The following is a 21,541-nucleotide window of genomic DNA, read 5'->3' on the forward strand; positions in this document are numbered from 1 at the left end:
AATTAAATCACATAGGAATGCTGCTTGCTTGATGTCTTCTCTATTACAGAGCTCTGCTTAGAAGTTGAGGCTTTTTAAGTGATTGTGTGGGCTTTAGCTAAGCTGTGAAAAAAGCCTTGTAAACAATAAGCCTTTGCGATGAAGGCAGAGTAAGTGTAATTAATCACCTGTCCTATTAAAAATCTTCCCATTTTTGGGCATAACCAAACTAATCAGACAGTGTTGTGCTTTTCCAGATAACTAGGTGATCTTTAAGAGCGGCTCTGGGAAGCAAATACAAAATGAGCAGCGGAGGACAGTGCAGAAGACGCAGAGGGCTCTCGGTCTGAGCCACGAGGATTTGAAGATGTCTGCGTGCAGTGACTTTGTGGAACACGTTTGGAAGCCTGGCTCCTGCAAAAACTGCTTCAGCCCAAAGAGTTCCCATCAGCTGCAAACACCCCCAGACGTGGGAGCTTGTGGCGTGCTCCCGAATGGATTTAGGACCAAGCCTGAGAGCCCTGCGTTGGAAGACGAAGGTGTAAATACCTCCCCCTTCTCAAAGCCGACAATTGCTGTGAAGCCAACTATGATAAACTCAGATGTTTCTGACGCGTGGGCGGATGTGAATATGAATGCAGATCTGTCACAGGTAATGATTAATCCGGTCAAAGCATGACTTCCCGTTACTTACCTCTCCTCAGGAGTGCTAGGAATATCTGTTAAAACCGTTTCCTTCCCTTTGTTTTTCCTTCTGGTCTTGACTCAGGTTTTTAAGCCTTATTTTGGCTTCTCAAAGTATCTTTGGCTGAAGCTGAATGAGATGTTGCTCACAAGGCATGTGCAAAGGAGCTTAAAAATATGTTGTTTGTTTAGGAACTTCCGGATTTTAAATGAGAATGTGGGTTAAAAGTTATTTCCCTGGGAAGATAGACTGGAAAGAAGTCCTGTCTGGTTGCAGTCAGTGCTAACTGGATCCATGGTCTTCGTGGGTGAAGAAGAAAGTGCCTTACCGTCCTAGCCCAGCTCCTTGGGCTCCCAGCCTTTGCCGGAGCAGTAGTGCCCTCTGGGTGTAGCTGCAAACTGGCAAGCGCCGGTGGTGTGAGTTGCTGTCCAGATGGGTGGTTCGCTCCTCTCCCCGACAAGTTGATATCAGTGCTGCCCCAGCGATGCAGAGGGAAGCCTGAGCTGCTGTCGCCCTGCCCGTGGCATAGGTGTGTTCGTATCTCCCACCCTTGCACCAGAGGAGAGTCAGGGCTCACCGGCTCTGTTCTTAGCCTCCTGTTGCTCTCCCTTGCCTCTCCTCTAGGGATAAAGGGCACACGAGTGCAGGCTGCCATCGTCGGTGGGCTTTGATCTGTGCACACAGATTTGGCCCGAGGCTGATTTTTAAGCTATGGGAGCCAGTTCTGCTACCCTGGGGCTGGGGGTCGCTTTGCAGGCACATGTTACCCTCTGCCTCTCCCACTCCTCTTCTCCCTTGGCAAGCAGGATAGATCTCCCTCAGATGTAGAGATTTCGGATACATTTCCCTGCCTGCTCCCTAGTCCCTACTGCTGAGCATAGCCAAGCTGCTATCCCAGGATAATCTGTAATAGTCCATGTCTGTGTTCTGGAGTGTGCGACTCTGGAGCAGCAGTGTGAAATGAAATGAAAATAAGCAGAGGGAGGTGCAAATATTCCTTCCCTCTCTGAATCTTTAATTGCACGGTGAATCACAGACAGGATGACACATTGGACGCGTTTCTGGCAGCAAACCCACAGAAAGAGAAAGGAGAATGCCTTATTTCAGTGCACTGCTATTGTTAGTAATGTAAGGATTGCAGATGGTCCAGGAAATAGGAGAAGTGTAATTTAAGTAGAAAAGGTTTGCGGTAGTTATTGGTGGGGAGAGCACAGAGTGCGGAGGACTGTTCTGTGGAGCTGTTTTTTTTTTTTTCTTTGTTTTTTTTTTTTAATATTTCTCTTTCATTTTGCATGTGCACATCCTGACAGCACACTTGTCTCTTTGGCCCATGCAGGTCAGCTGGGGCATGGTTTCTGGCAAACACCTCCTTCTGAAATCAGGAGATGCGCAGCGGATCTGCCTTGACAATTTTGGCAACGGTGGTGTGAGAAAGCCCTTCCTTCACAACCCGCCGAGTGACTGCTTGTCTTGCTGTCCTCCTAGCTACTCCATGGTGGGCCTGCGCAGCCTGGAGAGTCGAGTAGAGAGAAACGTCTCCATCCACAGCCTGGTGCTTGTGGGTGAGGTGGGCAAGCAGGAAGACAAAGCCAAAGACAAGTTTGCCCTGCCTCATCGGGCCCTCTGCCCTAATCCTTCTGTCTTGGGGGACAGAAGCACCACGAACTCCAGCAGAAACCCTTCTTTCCAAGCCAGAGAAGGAGCAGCGCTCCCCCCGGAGGGTGACTGCGGTCGCCTCTCCTCTGGCTTCGAAAGCGAAGGGGGCGAGTACTGTTCAATCACAGACTGCCACAGAGAGTGCCCGGTCTCGCGGGAGCCCCGTTGCGTGGAGGGGAAGGGTGGCCGGTGCGAGAAAGAGAGCCCCACTCCCTGTGGATGGAGGCAGTGGGATGCTCCTGAGACTCCCAGGCCAAGTGGCAGGGCGGTCAAGTTTGGCGAAGAGGAGCACAGAGCTGTGAACGTGGCCTTCTGCATCACGAAAGACCAGGGTGATCCTCTCCCCTATGCCCTGTGTTCAGACAGGAAAAAGCTGGCTCTCCACGCCGAGCATGCCGCCCTCCCAGAGAGCATGGGGAGCAGCAAGGCGGCTGCCTTCGCTTTGTCCCGGGAGGAGGAGGAGGACTCGCCTCTCCCTGTAGAGCCCTCTGTCACCGGAGGCCCCCGGCCCGAGGGTTCAAGCCCTCCTCAGCAGGCTCTGGTGGAGCCGCAGCGCCCTCGCCTTGCCGAGCCAGCCCGCGGCGATCCCATCTACGCCGAGAGCACCAAGAGGAAGAAGGCGCAGCTGAAGGCTGTCGGCGGACAGGCAAAAGCAGAGAAGCTGGCCCGTGGCGCTGGCAAGGAGCAAGCTGATGGGACGTGGAGGGATGGTGGCTGGGCTTTGGGTGCTGAGAAGGAATACCAGGACTCCACCAGCCAGGTGGCGGCAAAGATAACTATCATGACTGCGCACACAGAGGATGATCACAAGACAATATTCCTCAGCAGCCCTGACTCGGCGGTGGGGGTTCAGTGGCCATGCATCAGCCCCGCTTCCCACCCCGATTTTGGGACTTCATCACCTGCCATTGAGCCTGGAGAGATTTTTCAAGCATCTGGAAGTGAAAACAGCCCAAGATTTCATCTGACAGCTCCTGCCAAGACCTCAGTTGCTGAGAGTCCAGCCATTCCCCCAAAGATGTCCAAAAACAGCCAGCCGGGCAGTGAGGGGAACCGTGTGCCCCCAGTAAGCTCCCATGTGGCAAGGTTTGGTGATGACAACAGCCACGACGGAGCTGGTGTTCAGCTGCTGCCGAGGAGCTATACTGATACAGGCACCTTTGGGGCGTCCCCTTCTCCATGCAGTCATGTCAACGGGGTCTCTGTGGAGGAGTCCAGCAGAGTCCTGGCCAGCTCATCCTATGACAGGAGGCAGAAATACTACACCCCAACATGGACCAAGCAGTGCCGGATAGAGGAGGAGGAGGAGCAGGAGCAGGAGGAGGAGCAGGAGCTCTTAACCCACCCATGGGCAGTGGGAGCTGAGAATGGACGAGCTGGTGCTGACCTTGTGGATGAAGGCCCGATGCTGGAGAGCCAGACTGGGATCAGCAAATCATTGTCTTTCTCCTTTGATTTCCCTAAAGACAAGAGCAATGGCGTGGAGTTTGCACCGCCGCCACCACCGCCGAAAAAGCAGTCCAGGTACAGCCCTGTGAGTGTGTGCATGGCGGTCTGTTAACTATTTGCAATTGGGATGTTTGCTGCAGGGATTGATTGACTAGGAGGTGCTTCCCGTTCTTTTTTTTTTCTTCCTCTTCTGTTCAAAGGTAGGCGTTTCAGGAGCATGGGTGAAAAACTACTTACTTTTTTACGCTGAAAAGGTGTCAGATCTTTGCAAGTCCTGGTTCGAATGCTGTGCGTGCTTGCAAAAGCCCTTCAGGGCTGCAAGATACAGCCTTGGGTCCCAATATTTGAGTGAGAACAAGGTCCATGGCCGGGATGGCTGGTGTCTCCCAGGTCAGCTTCATTCTGTCTCGGCACAGTTCCTTCACATTGAAGAGGACAGGAAATCTGGGATTGCGAGCTCCTCTTGCAGGTGGAACTGGGCAACTTTTCTTGGTGCTAATAGCAAGGGCCTCTGAAATCAGGCGGCTCCTACACATCACGAGCGCACATTAGGCAAGCTCCAATTACCTGCTTGCAGGCAAGGAGTCCTGGAAGTCAGGTTTGCAGGCAGGGTGACAGCAAGCCCTCCAAAACATGCGGATGAGGGAGAACTGTCCGTCTGGGAAGGAAGTAGCTCTGCTAAGCAATTAAAAAAACCAGGCTTCCGATACTTTGTGTGGATTCGGTATCTGCAGCCGTGTGTATCACCAAAAAAAGAAAAAGGGGCGGGGAGGAGAGAAAATGAAGGAAGAAAAGTTTATTTCCTTTCAATCCAACTAATGGATCAGGTTGTCTGATCATAGCGGGGAGGGATACTTTCACATTCTGCAAGTGTCCTGTTCATTGCGTGTGTCAGTTTTGTTACCTGGCACTGTGCATTGCACAACAGATTTGACTCCAGCTCCTTGATTTAAAAGTTGAGAGAAGAAGGGATGGGCGTTCAGAGGAGAACTTGCTTTTGAGGGTGCATGGTCAAGCTTATGCATAGGCATCGGTGACCTCCAGGTTGAGACTGTGGTTGAGTTGGCCCATCCTCTGTTTTGTTCTCACACTGTATTTTCAATGTTTTTAGGGTTGGCTAGCCCAGGGAACTAGTGTTTTAAATTGACCAAGTGGTGAAAAATTAGATTTCTCAAGGAAAGGGAAAAGATGAACAAGAGGTTTTAGTTCTCCTTAATGCTGGGTTTCCTGCTGTGATGCTGCATGCTTGCTGGAGTCAGAGGAAAGAAAAGGTCCCCAAGCAAGTGAGCAGACAGATAAGCTTTATTGCCTTTAAAATGAAAAAGAACACTAAGGTGTGCTTTAGCTTTGACCCTGTCAGCTTTCTTTCATGGCTGCTGCCACTTGGTGTCTCCTGTCAGCCTTGGGGTCGTACTTGCCACGTGAGGTGTTGGGCTGCTGAGGCCCAGCAGAGCTGTGATGATACGATGCTGTCAAGCAGTCATCATTTAGGAAATGCCAAGCTGCCTGCTGAAAATCCTCTAGGGCCTTATTCCTTCCCATGCAGAGCAGAGGTGACTGGGCAGGCCATGAGGGTGGTGGCACTCACACTCAGCAATATATAACCCAACAGCATCTTCCACTTGCAGTGCTAGGACCTTCTTCTGCTCATGGAGGAGCAGCCATGCAGAGCCCTTTGTCTGTACTGGGGGCAAGGATGCTTCCCTGGCAGTGCTCGGAGTCTCCTTTCTGCCTTCATGAGGGCTGGGAGTGGAGGCAGGGGGCTCCTTGATGTGTCAGGGTGTCTCTCTGGCTGGGTGACTTGGACCAGCTGTGCTCCAAGCCAGGAGCATGCCCTGCTGTTGCCCTCCAGGTGGAGTTACGATCCATCCTGAGGGGCGTGGAGCATTTTCTGCTCCTTGGAGGGGCTGTTTCATGCTCCTGGTGTGATTGGGGTGTGCCAGCTCTAGCAGTTGCTTCTCTGAGTCACCCTGAAAGCATCTATGTGCTAGAAAGCCTGTGTGAAAGAGGGCAGGGAAACTGAGGTCAGGGAACACGTGGCATCCGTGACCAGGATCTGTGACAGAGCCATAAACCCTGCCAGGTGGTTGAGGTAAGTACTGGCATTGCTTTTACCCCCTGTGGCTGTAGGCAATGTGTTGTGCTATATGTATTTGTCTCCTAAACGCCTTGATGCCTGCAGCAGTGCCTTGGGGTGCCTCACTCAAAGAGCATAGCCCTCCCTCTGGCTACCAAACCCCTGCGCAGCTGGCCTGAAGAGCAATTGGATCAGATGGCAGGTTTCGCAAGCCATGCAAACCCAGCTGGTTGCTTTGTTTGCTTTGATGGTGCTCTCATTTTCGTCTCAAGCGTGGCTTCTTTGAGCGTGTCGATGCAGGAACCAGGGTGTTGTTACCTGCACGTGGCGGTGGGAGGGATGGCTACGTGCACAACTGGTTAAAATCACCATAGCAGGATTATGTTACCCTGGGCAGTCATTGCTTGAAGCTTCAGGTCATGACATGACTCTTACCTGGTGCTAGAGGAACATCTCCTCTGGTCTTCCTGGGCTGCAGCCATACACCTGGAGAAGGGAGGAGGTCTTGGACACAAAGATGACTCTGAGATACATCCATACTCTCCTAGGCCTGGGCAGTCTGTGGGCACGTGTTTGTCTGTAATAGAAGAACCACCACCGATACTTCTGTTACGCTTATGTAGTCCCTCACAGAGACAGAACTCATCAGCCCAAGACATTCTCTGGTGGCACAGCTGCAAAGGCTCCTTTGATGGATGGATGTAGATGAAGCCAGCTAAGACCTGGTTGTGGCACAGTCTTGGGGGTTGGGGCTTAGCAAATCAGGGTTCATTTCAGCTGCAGGAAAAGTGTGTAACCATCCTTTTTCCTTCTAGATCTCAAGCTGTAGCAGGATACTTGATTTCATGCTGGAAAAATTAAGCCTGCCTGTTTGACTTTCCTAATTAAACTTAATTGCTTATTGTAAAGAAAACTTGCATGTGTGTTCGAACTAGTTTCAAAGCAGAGGAAGAAAAGAGTCTGTAGATTTTGTTTTGTTCATCTTGGCTCTAACAGTTAAAAGGGAAAACATTTTTTACAGGGTAAATTCCTGCCAGGTACTGAGGAAACTCTGGTTTTGCAGTAAGCTGTCTCTTAGGATGGCGGAAGGAGTGATTTTTAGGGAGTTTTAACAGTTGGCGCAAAAAAGGAAAATAATGAATTTGTGCCTGTTTCATCCTATATAAAGCTACTTTGGACCTCTTGTGACTGTTTCTTCACACAATCCTTTTTTTCTGCTTGTTTGAAAGATTATAGATATTTAAGGTATGCTTGGTCTGAAACAGAAGGAAAATGAGTTGAATTACAAGAGGAAAGAGTTTGGAAAGGGAAGATGGTGGCTGGTCGTCTTCCAAAAGCTGGGAAGGTAGTTGGCTACGGAAAGGGCTCACCAGGGGAACCAGGATCCCCTGGACTTGTATGCGCAATGACGACTTAAAGGTTCTTCAGTGTGAAATGCTCTAGCGTTGCCTTCAGTTTCTTGGCAGGAGGGATGAATCTTTGCTGAAATTTATGTCTCTCTTATGCAGAGGGTCAGGCTAAAAGATCCTAACGGTTCCTTCTAGCCTGCAAAACCATGGTGGTTAATTTATTTCGTGTGCCTCTTAAAGAAAGGAAACAGTGATGCTGGTTTGTGTCTTGAGCTGTTGTCTCTTGAGCTGTTTTCATCATAATTAATACCACCTTCAAAAGGCAGCACCATAGACAGCTTCTGAAATTTGCTGAATGCATTCGCTTGGGGTAACAAAGGTGCGTACCATGGCACATCCTTACACCCACCATTGCTGAAAACAGCCCGGACGAATGAGCTTGAGGTGTGCCAAGATTGTGTGTTACAGTGCTGCTGCTGCCGCTTGTTGCCAGAGGGAACAGAAAACAAGAGCATTACAAAACCCGACGATGTTGGGAATTGGATCACCAGGAAAAGAGCCAGGTTTGTTCCTCGCTGGGGAGGTGGTGCTGGCTGGTGGGACTGTGCTGTGTGTTTCTTGCCAGGAATCAGTCTGTGATGGAGCAGCACTGCACCTGAGACATAATATTCCCCTTTTCTTACCATTCTCAAGGCACCCTTTGGACCTCAGCGTCAGGGTGTACCCCAGTAACAAAAGCAGGCTGGCTACATGGAGCTGCTGTGGCAATTACAAATGCAATTGGATGTCATGCGGGTCCCAAATTTTGATCCTCTTCTCCGTGACTGTGGATGATAGCAGAGGCTTGCTGTGTTTGGTCTAGGACAAGTCAGATTTTTTTGTATTATTATTATTAACTAAATAAATAAATTTTAAAAAAATCTGGATGGAGTCTATTTAAATACATAATAATTAAATAAGTAAATAAAGCAAAGAAGGGAGGGTATGGCTCAAGCAGGAGAGAGAGTAACGCTCCAGGACAGGGAGGGAATGCACCTTTTGGATCCTCCCTCTGTTTTCTGTCTGAAAGTAATCAGGAATTTCTCATGCTGCCTCTGCCAGTGGATCATTTTTAAAAGGTTGTGATTTATCAGCCAATCTTTTAGGAGAGATTGTTTCTTTTAAAATGAAATTCCTTCACTTTGCTGTGTTTTTCCTATCTTGCCACTTAAAAAAGCGCACAGCTGGAAACTGAAATGAGATTTGTTGTCCTCTTCACCACATTGGAGTATGTCCTCTGTACCACATCTGCACCCTATCTGAATTCCTCCTTGCATCTCCAGACTCCAAAACCTTGTTTCAACTTAACCTGTGCTACATAAATTTGGTACCCTTTGGTACCCTTTTGGTACAGGGAGGAGAGGTGTAGTCCTCTGGACAGAGCTAGGAGTATTTCTAAATCCTCTCTTTTCCCTCACCTCAATTTTGGTTTCTCCACATTTGCCAGCTGGTAGCAGAAGGACAAGTACAGATACAAGTCTCAAATGTTGTAAGCTCCTGTATGGTTGGTTTTAACTGCCCTGTGCATCCAGGTAAAGATGCTGGAAGAAACAGCAGTGGAGGGAGGAGGAAGATGTAATTATTCACATTTCATGATAGACAAGCATATGGTACAATGGTGCTTCCTCTTGTGTAATATTTATGCTCAGCCATGTGTTGTGTTTGATGCTGTAACACAGTCTGGCTTTTCTCTCTGCCATGCATTAATTCCAGTATTTTATTTTAGGGGGGGCTGTCCTGTTGACATTTTCACCAGACTTCTCCTGGAGTGCGGTTTGGGTTTGGGTGGTTTGTGTGCGTCCTCTGCTCTCCTCTGCTTCCTTCCCCTGTTGCATGATTTATAAAGCTCAGCATCTCTGTTACCTGTTCAAGTCCTGTCATCCGTGCTGAGAAGGAGCAACCCCCTCCTGCCAGCACAGCAAGGCTGAGAAACCCCTGTGATGGGGCTGCAGAGCGGGCACTCCTTGCGATCGGGTCTACGCGGGGGAGAGATGCCTTCCAGCATCCTCCACCACTGCCAGCAAGCTGCTGGAAAGGAGCAAGCGGGAGCCTTGCAGCTCTTGTGTCTGAGCAGCCTTCTCCCGCTCTCAAAACCTGCCTGCCTCTTGCACTTTTGGAAGGTAACCAGATCTGTGTGTCAAATCTCAGGCAGGAAATTCAAGCCAAAGGCATCCCCGGAGCCCGAGGGATCCCTGGGGTGATATCCCAAGGCAGGTGTGTCTGCTGGGGTTAAGGGAGCCATGCTTTGGTACCCGTCTCCACTCTCCGAGAAGTGCAAGGCACACAGCCGGCAATGCTGGAGTCCCTTTCTGTTAAGAAATGTGAAATTAAAGATGTGGCTGCTGCTGCTCGAATACAAATCACAAAGTCAAAGCATGCCCCAGCCAGAGATGCAATGTGGGGCATGGCAAATGATCCAGGTCCCTTTGCAATGTTATAGAACTCCAAACTGGGGGGTGGGGAGGTGTGTGTTTTGTTTGGTTGTTTTTTTTTACAAGACTGCTGTTTTCAACCTTGACTTGTTTTAGGCAGGACTGTGGGAATGGTGCAGAAAGCCAGCGGGGTGAAGTTGTTTAGGATGGTTAAAACCGGAGAATAGTGAACGGGAAGGGTTGCCTGAATATGGCAGTGCATTGCATGGAGGATGTTGAGTAATTGAAGTGTATTTAAAGCCACTAGAGTAATTTGGAGAGCTGGAAATCCTGTCTTTTTAGGTTATTAGATTGGGACAGCTGACTCTTGTGACCTGTTCTTTATGCACTGGCACTTGAAGGAGGCTCTGGTGCTGCTTTTGAAGTTGCTGGTTACATTTAAGGTGTTGAGCATGGGTATTTGAAATGGAGGTAAATTAACCACTGCTACATCTTTCTGAAGGCGAGTGGACCCCACAGATGTTAGTAAGCTGGGGGGGGGCAATCACGATGATTTCTTCCGGTTTAAGAAAGGTTGATGCTCTTTATTTCCAATATCCTTTGGTGAAAAGGGTGAGATGGAGAAAAGCTACCTGTGCCCTTGCAGTCATGCGTGGTGGAAAGGAACACTACCAGAGCAGGGGAAATTCAGGTTAGCTGTAAATTAGGATCCCATAGGTTCTCTCTTGGGGTGGAATTTTACTGAAATGGGAGAGTTTGACCCTAGCAAGTGTTGTCAGTAATGCTTTGGTATAGCGGGTGGTATTTTAATCTGTGTAGGCTGCAGGCTGGGCTTCAAGCAGCTCGTAAGGAAAAGAGGGAGATGTAAGGTGGAGATATTTCCAGGCGGTAATAGCTGGCCCGGCTGTGACATCTGAAACAAGAGCAGGATGTCGTTTAAGCAGCAAACAATTTCTATTTCAGTGTGCCTATTCAGGAACTGCATTTTACATAAGTCACAGCGGTACGGAGAGGAAATGGGGCTCTCTGTACATCTGACTTCACCGCAAGGTTGAGCTCGGCAGACACAACAGCCAGCACGGTCCTGGCAGACGCCGCGTTGCGCCCAGGTTGCTTGGAGGAATAGGTGTGGCTGCACGCGGTGGACCTTGGACCCCGCTGAGCAAAGTCCCATCTCTCTCTGAGTGCGGGAATGGTAAGGCAGCTCTGCGAATTTGTGTTTCAGTGATGGGAAGGAAACAGAAATGCACCAACTTTTCTTGGGGGCGGGGGGAGGGGTATGTATTAGAAAACCTCTCATCTGTGCAAATCGAGACCGGTGCTCTGGCAAAATCTTCTTTTCTTATTGATTCAAATGCTTCCTTGATTCTTGCCAGGTCAGACAGTGCACCCGCGTGGGTGTGCATCCATGCGTTTTTTTCCCTTAAATTACTAGAAGTTAAACGTCTGAGAAAGTTATAGGATGAAGATATATCTTTATACTTTAAAAAAAAAAAAAAGGAAAAAGGATTTACGTCCAGTTGGTTGCTTTCAACAGCATTAATTGTAATGGAGCTAAAAACCTCAATGTGTCTCTCACACTCTCGCTCTCTCTTTTTAATTTTTCAACTGTGGTGCATTGCAAAGTTTTGTAAATCATCCCCAAGAAGCTAGCCATGGTAAATTCATCACTGGTGCAAGACCGGTGTCTCTGCTGAGTTATACCTGAGGTCGTTTTTAGAGCCTTATTTTCATCAGCCCCTGAGTATTTTTAGACTGAGGCTGCTCAGGCAAATGAGGAAGTCTGGCAGAAATTTCTTCCGGGCTTCTCATACACTCTGCTCTCCATGTGGTGGTGTGGACACGAGAGTAAGTGCTTTGTCTGGATGGGGAATGAAACATTTCTCAATCTTCAAATAAAAATCGCTTGTGGCATCTGCTGTGCTTGGGGGTTTTGGAAGAGGAGGGATCCTGTGCGCGTGAACAGGGTGCCACAAGAAAACGGTCGTGCGCTTCTTTTGTTTGTCTTTCTCAGCAGCCATTCAGCCGTCTGATTAGGAAATGCCAGATACCTTCCAGCAAGATAGCTGGTGGAAATCCTTTTTCTTTTTTACAAGTCTGCCACTAACCTTTTCTCATTCTTGATCAACAATGTGTTGAATTTTATCAGCAGATTGGCAGTTTTACTTGAAAAATGTGGACCAATAACCTTCGTTTGCTGGCTGAGTCTGAACTGTACCAAAGCTAGGAGTGTTTGTGCTCGGTTATGCTGCCTGATTTCAACAGTTTCTGTTGTTTTCCAAGGACGAAAGAATGAAGAAAATGCAGGGGAAATTCTTTATCTTAGCAAAAAGTCCTGCTTGCCTACAACTGATCACTTAAACTGTGACCTGGCAGGTTATAAGCCCAGTTTATGGTTTATTTATTTATTTATTTAGATGGAAGCTGCGTGGAAGACTGTAGGTCTTACATTAAAAGCTGCATGGTAGGTCCTGAGTTTGGCAGACATTTGTTTTCTGCAGAGGCGCTTCTTCTTTCGGAAGGTGTCAGTTGTTACTGTAATGCACTGAGGAGACAACAGCTGCTAGGGATGGACTCTTCTTCCACTTATGCCTCCGCCATGAAGGAGTTGGGTTCTGACACCCAGCATCAACCTGTCTTTCTGTAAAATGGGAGCAGTGATGCCACTCCCTTCCCTTGAGAACTTTACTGAAGGCAAACGCTGGTGGGTCCCCACTTCCCAGTGATGGTGGCCAAGATGGGATGTGGTCCAGGGCCCAACATGTGCTAGGCAAAGGACGCACAGGCTGGGGCTGGATGTTGTTAACTCGGTGCCTCTCTCTCTGCTCAAGCACAGCTGGTTTGGCATGGGGGGATGGCATGGGGGCTGCAAGGCTATAACCTGCTCAGTGTAAGTGGGATGCGACCCCCAGGTGCTGGAGAAAGAAGAAGAGTGCAGAGGAATGAGGTACTATGGCGTGGTAAAAGGCTGCACAGTGTCTGTATGGATGTGCAGGGACCAAGATAAAGCTGCTCTCGGCTTGAGTCTCCATGCACAAGTGCATGCAGGGTATCTTGCCATCTGTCTCCTGACTCTTCTCTTTCACTCTCTCTAGGCACACTCTGAAAATGAACCCAAATAACACTGAGTTGGAGAGGGTCAGCAACAGCTCTGCTGAGAGCCTCAGCCCACCTTTCAGGAGCATCCACGTCAGCTTCACGGCCGGCTCCACTGACAGCCTCAACTCAGACACGCAGACTGGCAGTGATGGCAGTAAGTGACCATTGGGTGTGGGAGAGGTAGCATCAGACCTGAGGAAGGAGTTACCTCCATCCTGAGGCCTACTGCTGGGGCAGCATCTTCAGAGCAGGGATCATGAGGGTCCCATCACCTAGTTCCCCCAGCAACCCTTCGTCTTTCCACTTCTTCTACCCTTTTGGCTCTTGATGCACTTAAGATGAATGTGGCACTCAGGCCAACATCATGGGCTTTTTCTTCTTTCATTCGGCAAGTGCCAAAATCATTCATCCTGTGGCTCTCCTCTTGTCTGGATAAAACCACCATCTGAAAGCAATTGTCCTTATCCTGCTTGTGCTTCATACGTTGCACAAGGTCACAAGTAGCCCTGCCATAGAAAGTCCTCCATAGATATGAGGAGTACCAGAAGGAGTCTTGGGCTAGAGGTAATCTCTCCCTCTCATTGTGTTCCCAGTTATTTCTTGAAGGGGAAAAAAATCTGCAGGCACTCGTTTAACTGAGATTAAAAAATACTTACTATGAAGTCACTTTTTTCATCAGTACGTAACTTAGACATGCACTAACGTGTTCAGCAGCTCAGAAAGTATTTCCTTTGCAAAAGCAACCTTCGTGTAGTGGAAGTTCTGTCTTTCCAAGAGCAACGATGTACAGCAATAAAATGAAGAGCCAGAGCTCTGGAAACTCTGTATTTCCACCGCTAACTTGGAGACTGAGAGTGAGACCATGCCAGGAAATTGTACAGGGTGAAGAAAAACTCAGATATGTTGGATCTTTACGTGCTAGGCACAGAAGCAATTTGCTGTCAAAAACGATACAGGATAAGAGGATTTCTCTGCCTCCACTAACAGAAGCAACTGTTTCAACTCGCAAGGAAAGCTGAGTTTTTAAATGAATAACCTGAATGCAATTTTTCTTGCTGATGCAAGCAAGAAACTATGCAGTGAATCACTGAGTGAGGTGAGCTCAAATTAATTGGCTATGCTGTCAGATATTAAAATATGAAGGGCGGGAGCTTTTACGCCCTTGACATGCAGAAGAACTCTACGCTGAAGGTGCAAAGCACTGTTAGGAAAGTTGTGAAAGGGTTTAATTTGTTACTCTGTGCTTGGGGCAGAGCCCAGCAGCGTGTAAAAAAAAAAAGGTAAGAGCAGTTTGGCATTTGTGGGCTAGGCATGTGGACCGGTTGCCAAAGCTTCCAGCGCTGACATTTGTTCCGTAAGACTCTGTCAAGTAAATCTTGCCTCTCAAAATGGGAATTCAGTTGCATGTCCTGGCAGAGGTGCCTCCATTGAGTTGCTCTTGGGCTGTATGCCAAAGACTTTCTCTTGCCGGTATCCTCTGTCAAAGCCCCTTGGACTGGAAGTGGCAAGAGATACCATGCTGAACCATCCCTGCCTGTGGCTTTTGACAGTGTTTTAATGGAGGGGATCTTTCCCATGGACCAGGCAAGTTATGATGCAGATGTCTGGGTTTTTGTTAAAGCTTGGGGCATGCACCTCTGTTGAGCCATGGGCTCCACAGGTAACTGTGCAGCTGGAGAGCAGCTGAAACTGGAGAGCAGTCAATTGCTCAGCCGCTGGGTATACAATGCAGGCAGACACCTGGGGCAAGGGCCCAACAGGAGTCAGATAGCTTGGCACCCAGGAATTGGGGCAAGAGAGGCCTGTGCTGATTCACAACATTTCCTACAGATCTGTTTCTGAGCATGTTGTCAGAAATGGGGTGCCAAAACTGCCTTGCATGGGAAGCTCATCTTCTGCAGAAGGTGAAATCAGTGCTGCTCATTCCTGGGGTGTGTCTCAACGCTGTTGCTTGGGATGGGGTGTATTACAGCAGGAACATACGGGCAGCTTTGGCAGTGGAGGGGACAAATGAAAATTGATGTCATGGTACCAAACGCTGGTGGGGAGGGACAGGGACAGATCGTGCCAGCATCCACTCTGGTAGCTGAGAACTAGGGGGCCTGTTCTCACCTCGTGCGGTCTCAGGTGGTGAGCAGCTAAGAGGGATTGCCGTTCTGGCACAGCTGGTGTGGCTTTGAGCCTGCACGTGACACACCAGGACAGGCTGGGAGCTGGGGGATCTGAGCTCCTGCCCTTGGAGGTTGTGCTTGAGAGCTGGTGAGTCACTGGGGTTGTGACCCTGCTGCATGCTGACATGAAACTGCCCCAGGGCGTTCCTGTGGGGCAAGCAGAAAGCCACTCTGAGGAAGCGCCTGCTGGCAGCTGAACCCTCACTGGCAGGCCAGGCTGCCCTCTGAGCAAAGAGATCTGGCAATAAGCTGGGGGACAGGCAGCGGCGGGGAGGCCAGTTTTTTTCGGGAGGACTGAAATTGCCAAAATCCCTGGCCTTGCCCAGGGACCCCTATCCAGTGTGAGGTTCAATATACTTCTTGGGCTGCTCTGGTCATGCTTAAGCTGGAGGGCTGGAGCTGTGTAGCGTGAGTCACACTCTCGCTGTGCCACTGAAGCACTGGGTGGCAGCTCCCAGGTGAAACAGGCTTTGTTTAAGAGATTGTCCTCATATCCCCAAGCGCTTCATTCCTACCTCCTTGCGGATGACATCACAGCTTAAATATTTACCCTCTACTAGCTTCTTACTACTGTGTATGCAGTGCACAGGGGAGTGGTTTTGGAGGGGGGGGCATTTCTCTAGATGGCTGGTTGCAGCCTGCTTTGCAAACCTGCTGTATCAAACTGGATTAAATACCTAACCCCTTCAGTGAAGCTTTGCTGTTGTGAATAGATGAGGATTGTGCACTGGGTTCAGATGTAACCTGCCTTGCTTCTTTGTTCACAGCCAGGGCCCCAGGAGAGGTAGCCTGTGGGGGTGGCAGGGACATGGAGAGGGACCCGTGCTCACAGCCCACAAGGGCCACTCATTGCATCTTCTTGTGTGTCGCTGTCTCCTAGGGCATTCATCTGAGCCAAACTACTCGCCCCCTCCAGCTGAGAGCCAAGCATTTCCTCCTGTCTCTTTCCTTCCCGCCTCCGGTGAGGATAGTCCCTCCTCTGTCCCCAGCTGCCCGCCCCCTCTGCCCCAGAAGAAGACAGTGAGCAGAACGGTGTCCTCCCCAGATGGCTTTTTTGGGGCACAGGCATCTTCAGGCAGAGCAGCCAGTGCTGCCAGCCCCAGGCTGAACATCAGCCACTCCGAGACCAATGTCTGCCTCCAAGAGGAGCCTCCCTTCGTCCACCCGGCCGGTCTGGGGGGCCACCCCGGCACCTTCTCCTCCTCTGAGTCCCTGGAGAAAGGCTCCAAAGGAAACGGCTATTGGGGCTCAGCCACTGGTAAGAGCACAGGGGCTTGCGTCCCCAGCAGAAACCTCCAGTCCCTTTCCTCCTCGCAGCTCAGTGTGTCCAGCCAGGTGTCATCGGGCTCCAGCCTCCAGCTCCACAACCTCCTGAGCAACATTGACAGCAAGGAGGGGGTGTACGCCAAGCTGGGGGCCCTCTACGCCGAGTCCTTGCGCCGCCTGGTTGCCAAGTGTGAGGACTGCTTCATGCGGGAGCAGAAGAATGAGCTGCACTTCAGCGAGAACAACTGGTCGCTCTTCAAGCTGGCATGTAACAAGCCCTGCTGTGATTCAGGGGATGCGATATATTACTGTGCCACCTGCTCCAAGGACCCTTCTACCACCTATGCTGTGAAGGTAAGCCTGCACTCAGGAGGTATCCAGGCTTATCCCCATCTCCCAGTTGGGAGGATGAGGCAAAGAGCTACAGGGTCCAAGGCTGCGTCGGGATCCGTAGCAGAGCTGGGGCTGAACCTTCGAGCTTCTTTTTCCCCCTTTCTGGTGTATGGGTTTGAATGAAAGAGTGGGGAGCAGACTTAGTGGTACGCCTTTGAGAAGCACTGTCAGTACACAATGGCCTGTTTTCTCTGCTTGTCTTTCTCACAGGTGAAGTTTGGCAAGCAAAACCCCTTCCCAAATTGCCACTTTTCCCCTATCCCTTGCAAAGATTAATTTGGAGAAGTAGTTTGCTTTGTAATAAATGCCAGTCAGATGCTTATTGCCGCAGACTAGTAGGGTCTGCAACCCAACCAGTTTCTCTCTAAAAAGTCTTTGTGCAAATACTGTGTTGTAAACTCAGTGGTATTCGCCTCTGATGACACAAGCTGATGAAAGACTGTTCAAAAGACAGCATTTTTGCCTCTGCCTGCCTTTCAAGTGGAAGGTCTGACCCAAAAACTATGTGAGTCTTTATATGATCTTGGAACTACACGTGTTGTTAAAGATATTGCAGATCTCGATTAAACAATGCGAGCTGACCTAGCCATGCTGTCTAAGGTCAGCTCTGAAATATTTTCCTGTAACTCTACAGAATTGATGTTTGAAATGGAAACTTGAGGTGCAATAGTTCAGCTCTTTGAAACCTGGATAAGTAAGCTTATCCAACCCGTTCCATGGGCATCCCATGGATTTTTGGGTTCTTGACCCATGTTACTACTTGAATGCAGAGCTTTTAATTTCTGTTCTGACTTAACCCTAGGGGCATCTCATTGCTGCTTACTCTTCAGGTTGTTTTCAAAACCTAAAGTAATTCCCAAAAAGGCACTGCCAGACATGCATTAAGCAAAGAGAAAAAAACAAAACAAAACTCTGCTGAATCGTTTCTACCATTATGAACCCCAAGGGGATGTTTTAGTTAAGTGATAGCTTTAAAGCCAGTTCATATTCTAAAGGAACTATGGTCAACCTAACAGGGAGGGCTGTAAATAACCAGAATGGAGTTAGATGAGGTCTTGCACCAATACCCCTAGTCCAGCATTCAGGGCTGCAGCTTCTCTTGTGTGTTATTCCTAAATCCATCGCAACTTTCCTCCTGAAACCTGAGAACTGCGTGTTGAACTGGCGTGCTCCTTTTCAGCCTGTGGTTCCCTGTGGCACGCACACACCTTTGTTCTTGCCTGCTGTGTTAGGTGAGGTTCAGCTCTATGGCTGTAGTGCATGAATTCTTGCCAAGGCAGGAACAGCACATTTCAGTCTCTTAACGGGACTGCACTTGTGTCCCTGCGTGTGATGTGGGCTTACTCTGTGCCCTTGGTACGCTGCAGAGCACCTTATCAAAGCCAAAAACACTCCAGCAGGGCAGTACTCTCCACCAGCATAAAGTTCTGAATGTGTTTACACATGCGCATGCGTACACCTCCTGCGATGTTCCTGTGTGCCACCTTCCCTTTGGTAGCCAAAGCAAGAGAATAGTTGTGAAACTTTACAACTGGCTGATTCCTAGCTGCCCCTCATGGCTTCTGGTACAGGTTTTCTGACATGAAAGAGATCACAGACCTGTAGTTAAAATTAGACTTGGAGAGCTCAAAATGGGCAGAGCATCTGACTTGAGCCAAGGAGCCTGCTGAGGAGCAGGAGCCAGAGTTTCGTCTGTGCACAGGCAGACACGGCTACGTATAAAACAGTTAGAAGGAGCCAGGGTTACATGAAATGGCTTTAGAGGAATTAAGCCAAGATACGCTCCATGCCTTGGCTTCTTCCTCTGCTTAAAGATGAGTGACCAAGCCAGCCCCAGGCTCCTACTTGGAGCTTGCTGCATGGAGGATGCCTCTGGTGCAGCCAAAGTCATGAAGAATGGCTGGCCGGGGAAGATCTCCCTGTCTTCGTTTGGTTGCAGTTATTCTTCCAGAGACTCCTCTCTTGCAGGAGTTCCTCCCCTTTTTCTAAGCCTTACATGTCTTCCCTATGTGGGGAGGAATAAGCAAGCTTGTTCAGCAGAGGGCTGGAAGGCCTCCTCCACCTTTGGGGACCTTCTGTGTCTTCCTGCCTCCCGCTGTGTTAATCTGCAGTCTGCCTAGCTCTCCAAAGCTTGTCTTTCCACAAAATAAGTGTGCAGCCATGGCAGGGTGTTTTTGTTTAGAAAACAGAGGACAATAGGAATTTGAAATGCCCTGTCTCCACATTATTGTCTCATCTGAGTGAATCACCTGCAAATGCCTAGATTCAGACCCTGGCTAGAGGAATACAAAAGCAGCCCACTTCTCCAGCTCCTCTCTATTCTTGCATTTATTTTAACTCAGAGGCAAAATTGATTTCTTGTCCGATTTTGCACGCATGCTGTGACTGGCAGTGGCATGCTCCAGGGTTTGAAACCTTTTATGCTGAGTTTCAGCCTGTTGCTGACTTCTGTGGGTGAGATATAAATACATCGCTAAATAAAAGAGTATAATAGAAATGCCAGAAGGCCCCATAAGCTAATGGATACTCCTATAATAAACCTGGGTTTGAGTTTGTTTAGTCTTTAATGTAGTCATAAAGCTAAAATACAGAACAAAATGCAGATAAAAGTCATGCGGGTTTAAGAGAATCCAGATTATAAAATGCCCTTTTCCCTCGAGTTTGCTGCACTCTCACTTATTTCTAAGCCTGTTGTTAGCTCCCACTTTCCCTCTGGTGTTTTTTTGCCCTGTGCTGATGAGTTCAGCCTGTTGCTGGTTTCCCTTAGCCATTGATCAGGGGTTCAAGAGTAGTTGCTGACACAAGAAAGTGGAGTGGTTGAGGAGGGTGTGAAAGTGGCTCCAGGGCCTAGGACCAGAGAAGGGTTAGGTGGGAAGAAAGTGCTGGAGCTGTCTGCCTACCCCTCACTCCAAACAGGGCCACCCTCACAGCCACGTCATGTCGCGTGGGGCCTCATCCAGGCAAGTGTTAACCATCTCCAGAGATGGAGATGGCACATATTCTGCCACAGGCTTTGCTTTTCCCTCTGCAGTATGTCTCCTGGGCTGCAGGGGGGAATCTCGATGACGTCCGTGACGTAAAAGCTACGTCGCTTCTGTGGGCAATGAAACAAAATCTCCAGAAGTTACTCATGGGAGGACTACCTTCCTCCTTTCCTGCAAATACTGGGCATTGCCTGGCAAAGGAAGCATGCCCAGAAATGCAACCCAGACATCGGGTTGCTAAGGTTGGGGTGTTGCAGGACAAGAAAGATCCTCAAGCCAGGAGATAGTTTAAAGTACTAGAGGGACCAATGTGCACCCTGCTTCTACTCATGTCTCCCTTAGCATCTGCAAATCTCAGCTTAGGAACCCACCTATGGACTTGTGGTCTCTGCCCTGTCTCTGTCACTGACTGCTGAGACTTTTCTTTTGGTCTCTCCTCACAGATTTGTAAAACCCAGGAGTCCAAGGTGGCTGCTTCGTACAGCAGCCCTGCAGTGCCAGTCCACTTCAACATCCAGCAGGACTGTGGGCATTTTGTGGCCTCTGTGCCCTCCAGCATGCTGCTGGCCTCAGATGTGGGGAAAGGCATGCCTGGGGATGGCCTCCATCCCTCCCGCACTGCCAGCGAGCACGACTGTGTGGTGGTCATTACCCGGGAGGTGCCGAGCCAGACCACTGCCGACTTCGTGAGGGACTCGGTGATGTTGCACCAAGCCAAGCCCGAGCTGTACGAACGTCGCGTTTGCTTCTTGCTCCTCCAGCTCTGCAATGGCCTGGAGCATCTCAAAGAGCATGGCATCATCCACCGTGACCTGTGCCTGGAGAACCTCCTGCTTGTCCCCTGCAAGCCCCCCATGAGCTGTGTGAAAGCCAAAGATGACAAACACTTACCCCGCCTCATCATCAGCAATTTTTTGAAAGCCAAACAGAAGCCAGGAACTGGAGACTCCAAACTGAAGAAGAGTCAGGCCCGGCTGGCCCCGGAGATTGTGTCGGCTTCTCAGTACAAGAAGTTTGATGAGTTTCAGACTGGTATTCTCATCTACGAGCTGCTGCACCAGCCCAACCCCTTCGAGGAGAAGGTGCACCTCAGGGAGCAGGAGTACAGCCCTGAGGACCTCCCTGCTCTGCCCAGCCTGTCCATCTACTCCCGGGGGCTCCAGCAGCTGGCCCACCTGCTACTGGAAGCGGATCCCATCAAGCGTGTGCGGATCACCGAAGCCAAGCGCATGCTGCAGTGTCTGCTTTGGGGGCCCCGGAAAGACCTCACTGAGCAGCCCCTCAGCCACGAGGAAGCCCTCCGCCAGGTGCTTCAGAACTGGGTGGACATGAAGCGTGCCCTGCTCATGATGAAGTTCGCAGAGAGGGCTGTGGACACGGAGCGGAGCATTGAACTAGAGGACTGGCTGTGCTGCCAGTACTTAGCATCTGCTGAGCCTGCCTCCCTCTCACACACATTAAAACTGCTGCAGCTGCTCTGACCTTGGCTGTGGCTTGGAGGCAGCTGAGGGCCCCCGGTGGCCTTGCGGCTAAGGGTACGCAGCCCCTTTATAAGCAAGAGGCTCGAATCTCAGTTGCGAATGCACGTTCAGCTCCTGCTCTGCACTCTGATCAGAGTGCACAAGACATGTTTAGTACCCTCAGCACTGTTAATTTGTGAGCAGGCAGAGCTGGGGACCTGCCCCTGTTTTGGGGGATTTTTTTTTTTTTTTTGTATGGTAAGTCTGTGGACTAATAAACTCTTGCCTGCGTGTGTGCATGTTTCTAATGAACTCAATGTACTCGAGTTGATTTCTGCGCCTGTGGGACAGTCCTTTGATCCCTGCCCCGCCTAAAGCATCAGGACCTTTTTACCTAGGAACACCGCTGCTCTCCAGAGTGGGCAGCAGGGGTGAATGGTTGGCGGCTTCTCCTGGGGAGCAAGAGCAATTCACATAATGCTCCTTTGCAAGGGAGAACCAGGAAGGGCTTTCAAACTCACATCTTTTGTGGGTTTTGGCATCCATTTTGCTTCTCACTTTT

The 21,541-nt window shown here is 49.7% G+C and overlaps 1 protein-coding gene across 1 annotated transcript; it reads left to right on the forward strand.

The window, feature by feature from the left end:
- The first annotated feature begins 280 nt into the window (after positions 1-280).
- Positions 281-21,000, forward strand: PRAG1 (PEAK1 related, kinase-activating pseudokinase 1). The gene is made up of 5 exons (XM_075709637.1): positions 281-631; positions 2,001-3,844; positions 12,702-12,859; positions 15,757-16,496; positions 19,963-21,000. The coding sequence occupies exons 1-5, from the start codon at positions 347-349 to the stop codon at positions 20,998-21,000; spliced, it is 4,065 nt and encodes a 1,354-aa protein (XP_075565752.1). The 5' UTR covers positions 281-346.
- Positions 21,001-21,541: the final 541 nt, after the last annotated feature.

This window comes from Pelecanus crispus, chromosome 4, assembly GCF_030463565.1.
Source record: "Pelecanus crispus isolate bPelCri1 chromosome 4, bPelCri1.pri, whole genome shotgun sequence".
Classification (NCBI taxonomy): domain Eukaryota; kingdom Metazoa; phylum Chordata; class Aves; order Pelecaniformes; family Pelecanidae; genus Pelecanus; species Pelecanus crispus.

Coding starts and splice junctions, on each gene's coding strand:
- PRAG1 (XM_075709637.1), top strand. CDS start 347: ATGTCTGCGTGCAGTGACTTTGTGGAACACGTTTGGAAGCCTGGCTCC. Junction 3,845..12,701: donor CCGCCGAAAAAGCAGTCCAG/GTACAGCCCTGT, acceptor CACTCTCTCTAG/GCACACTCTGAAAATGAACC. Junction 16,497..19,962: donor CTACCACCTATGCTGTGAAG/GTAAGCCTGCAC, acceptor CTCTCCTCACAG/ATTTGTAAAACCCAGGAGTC.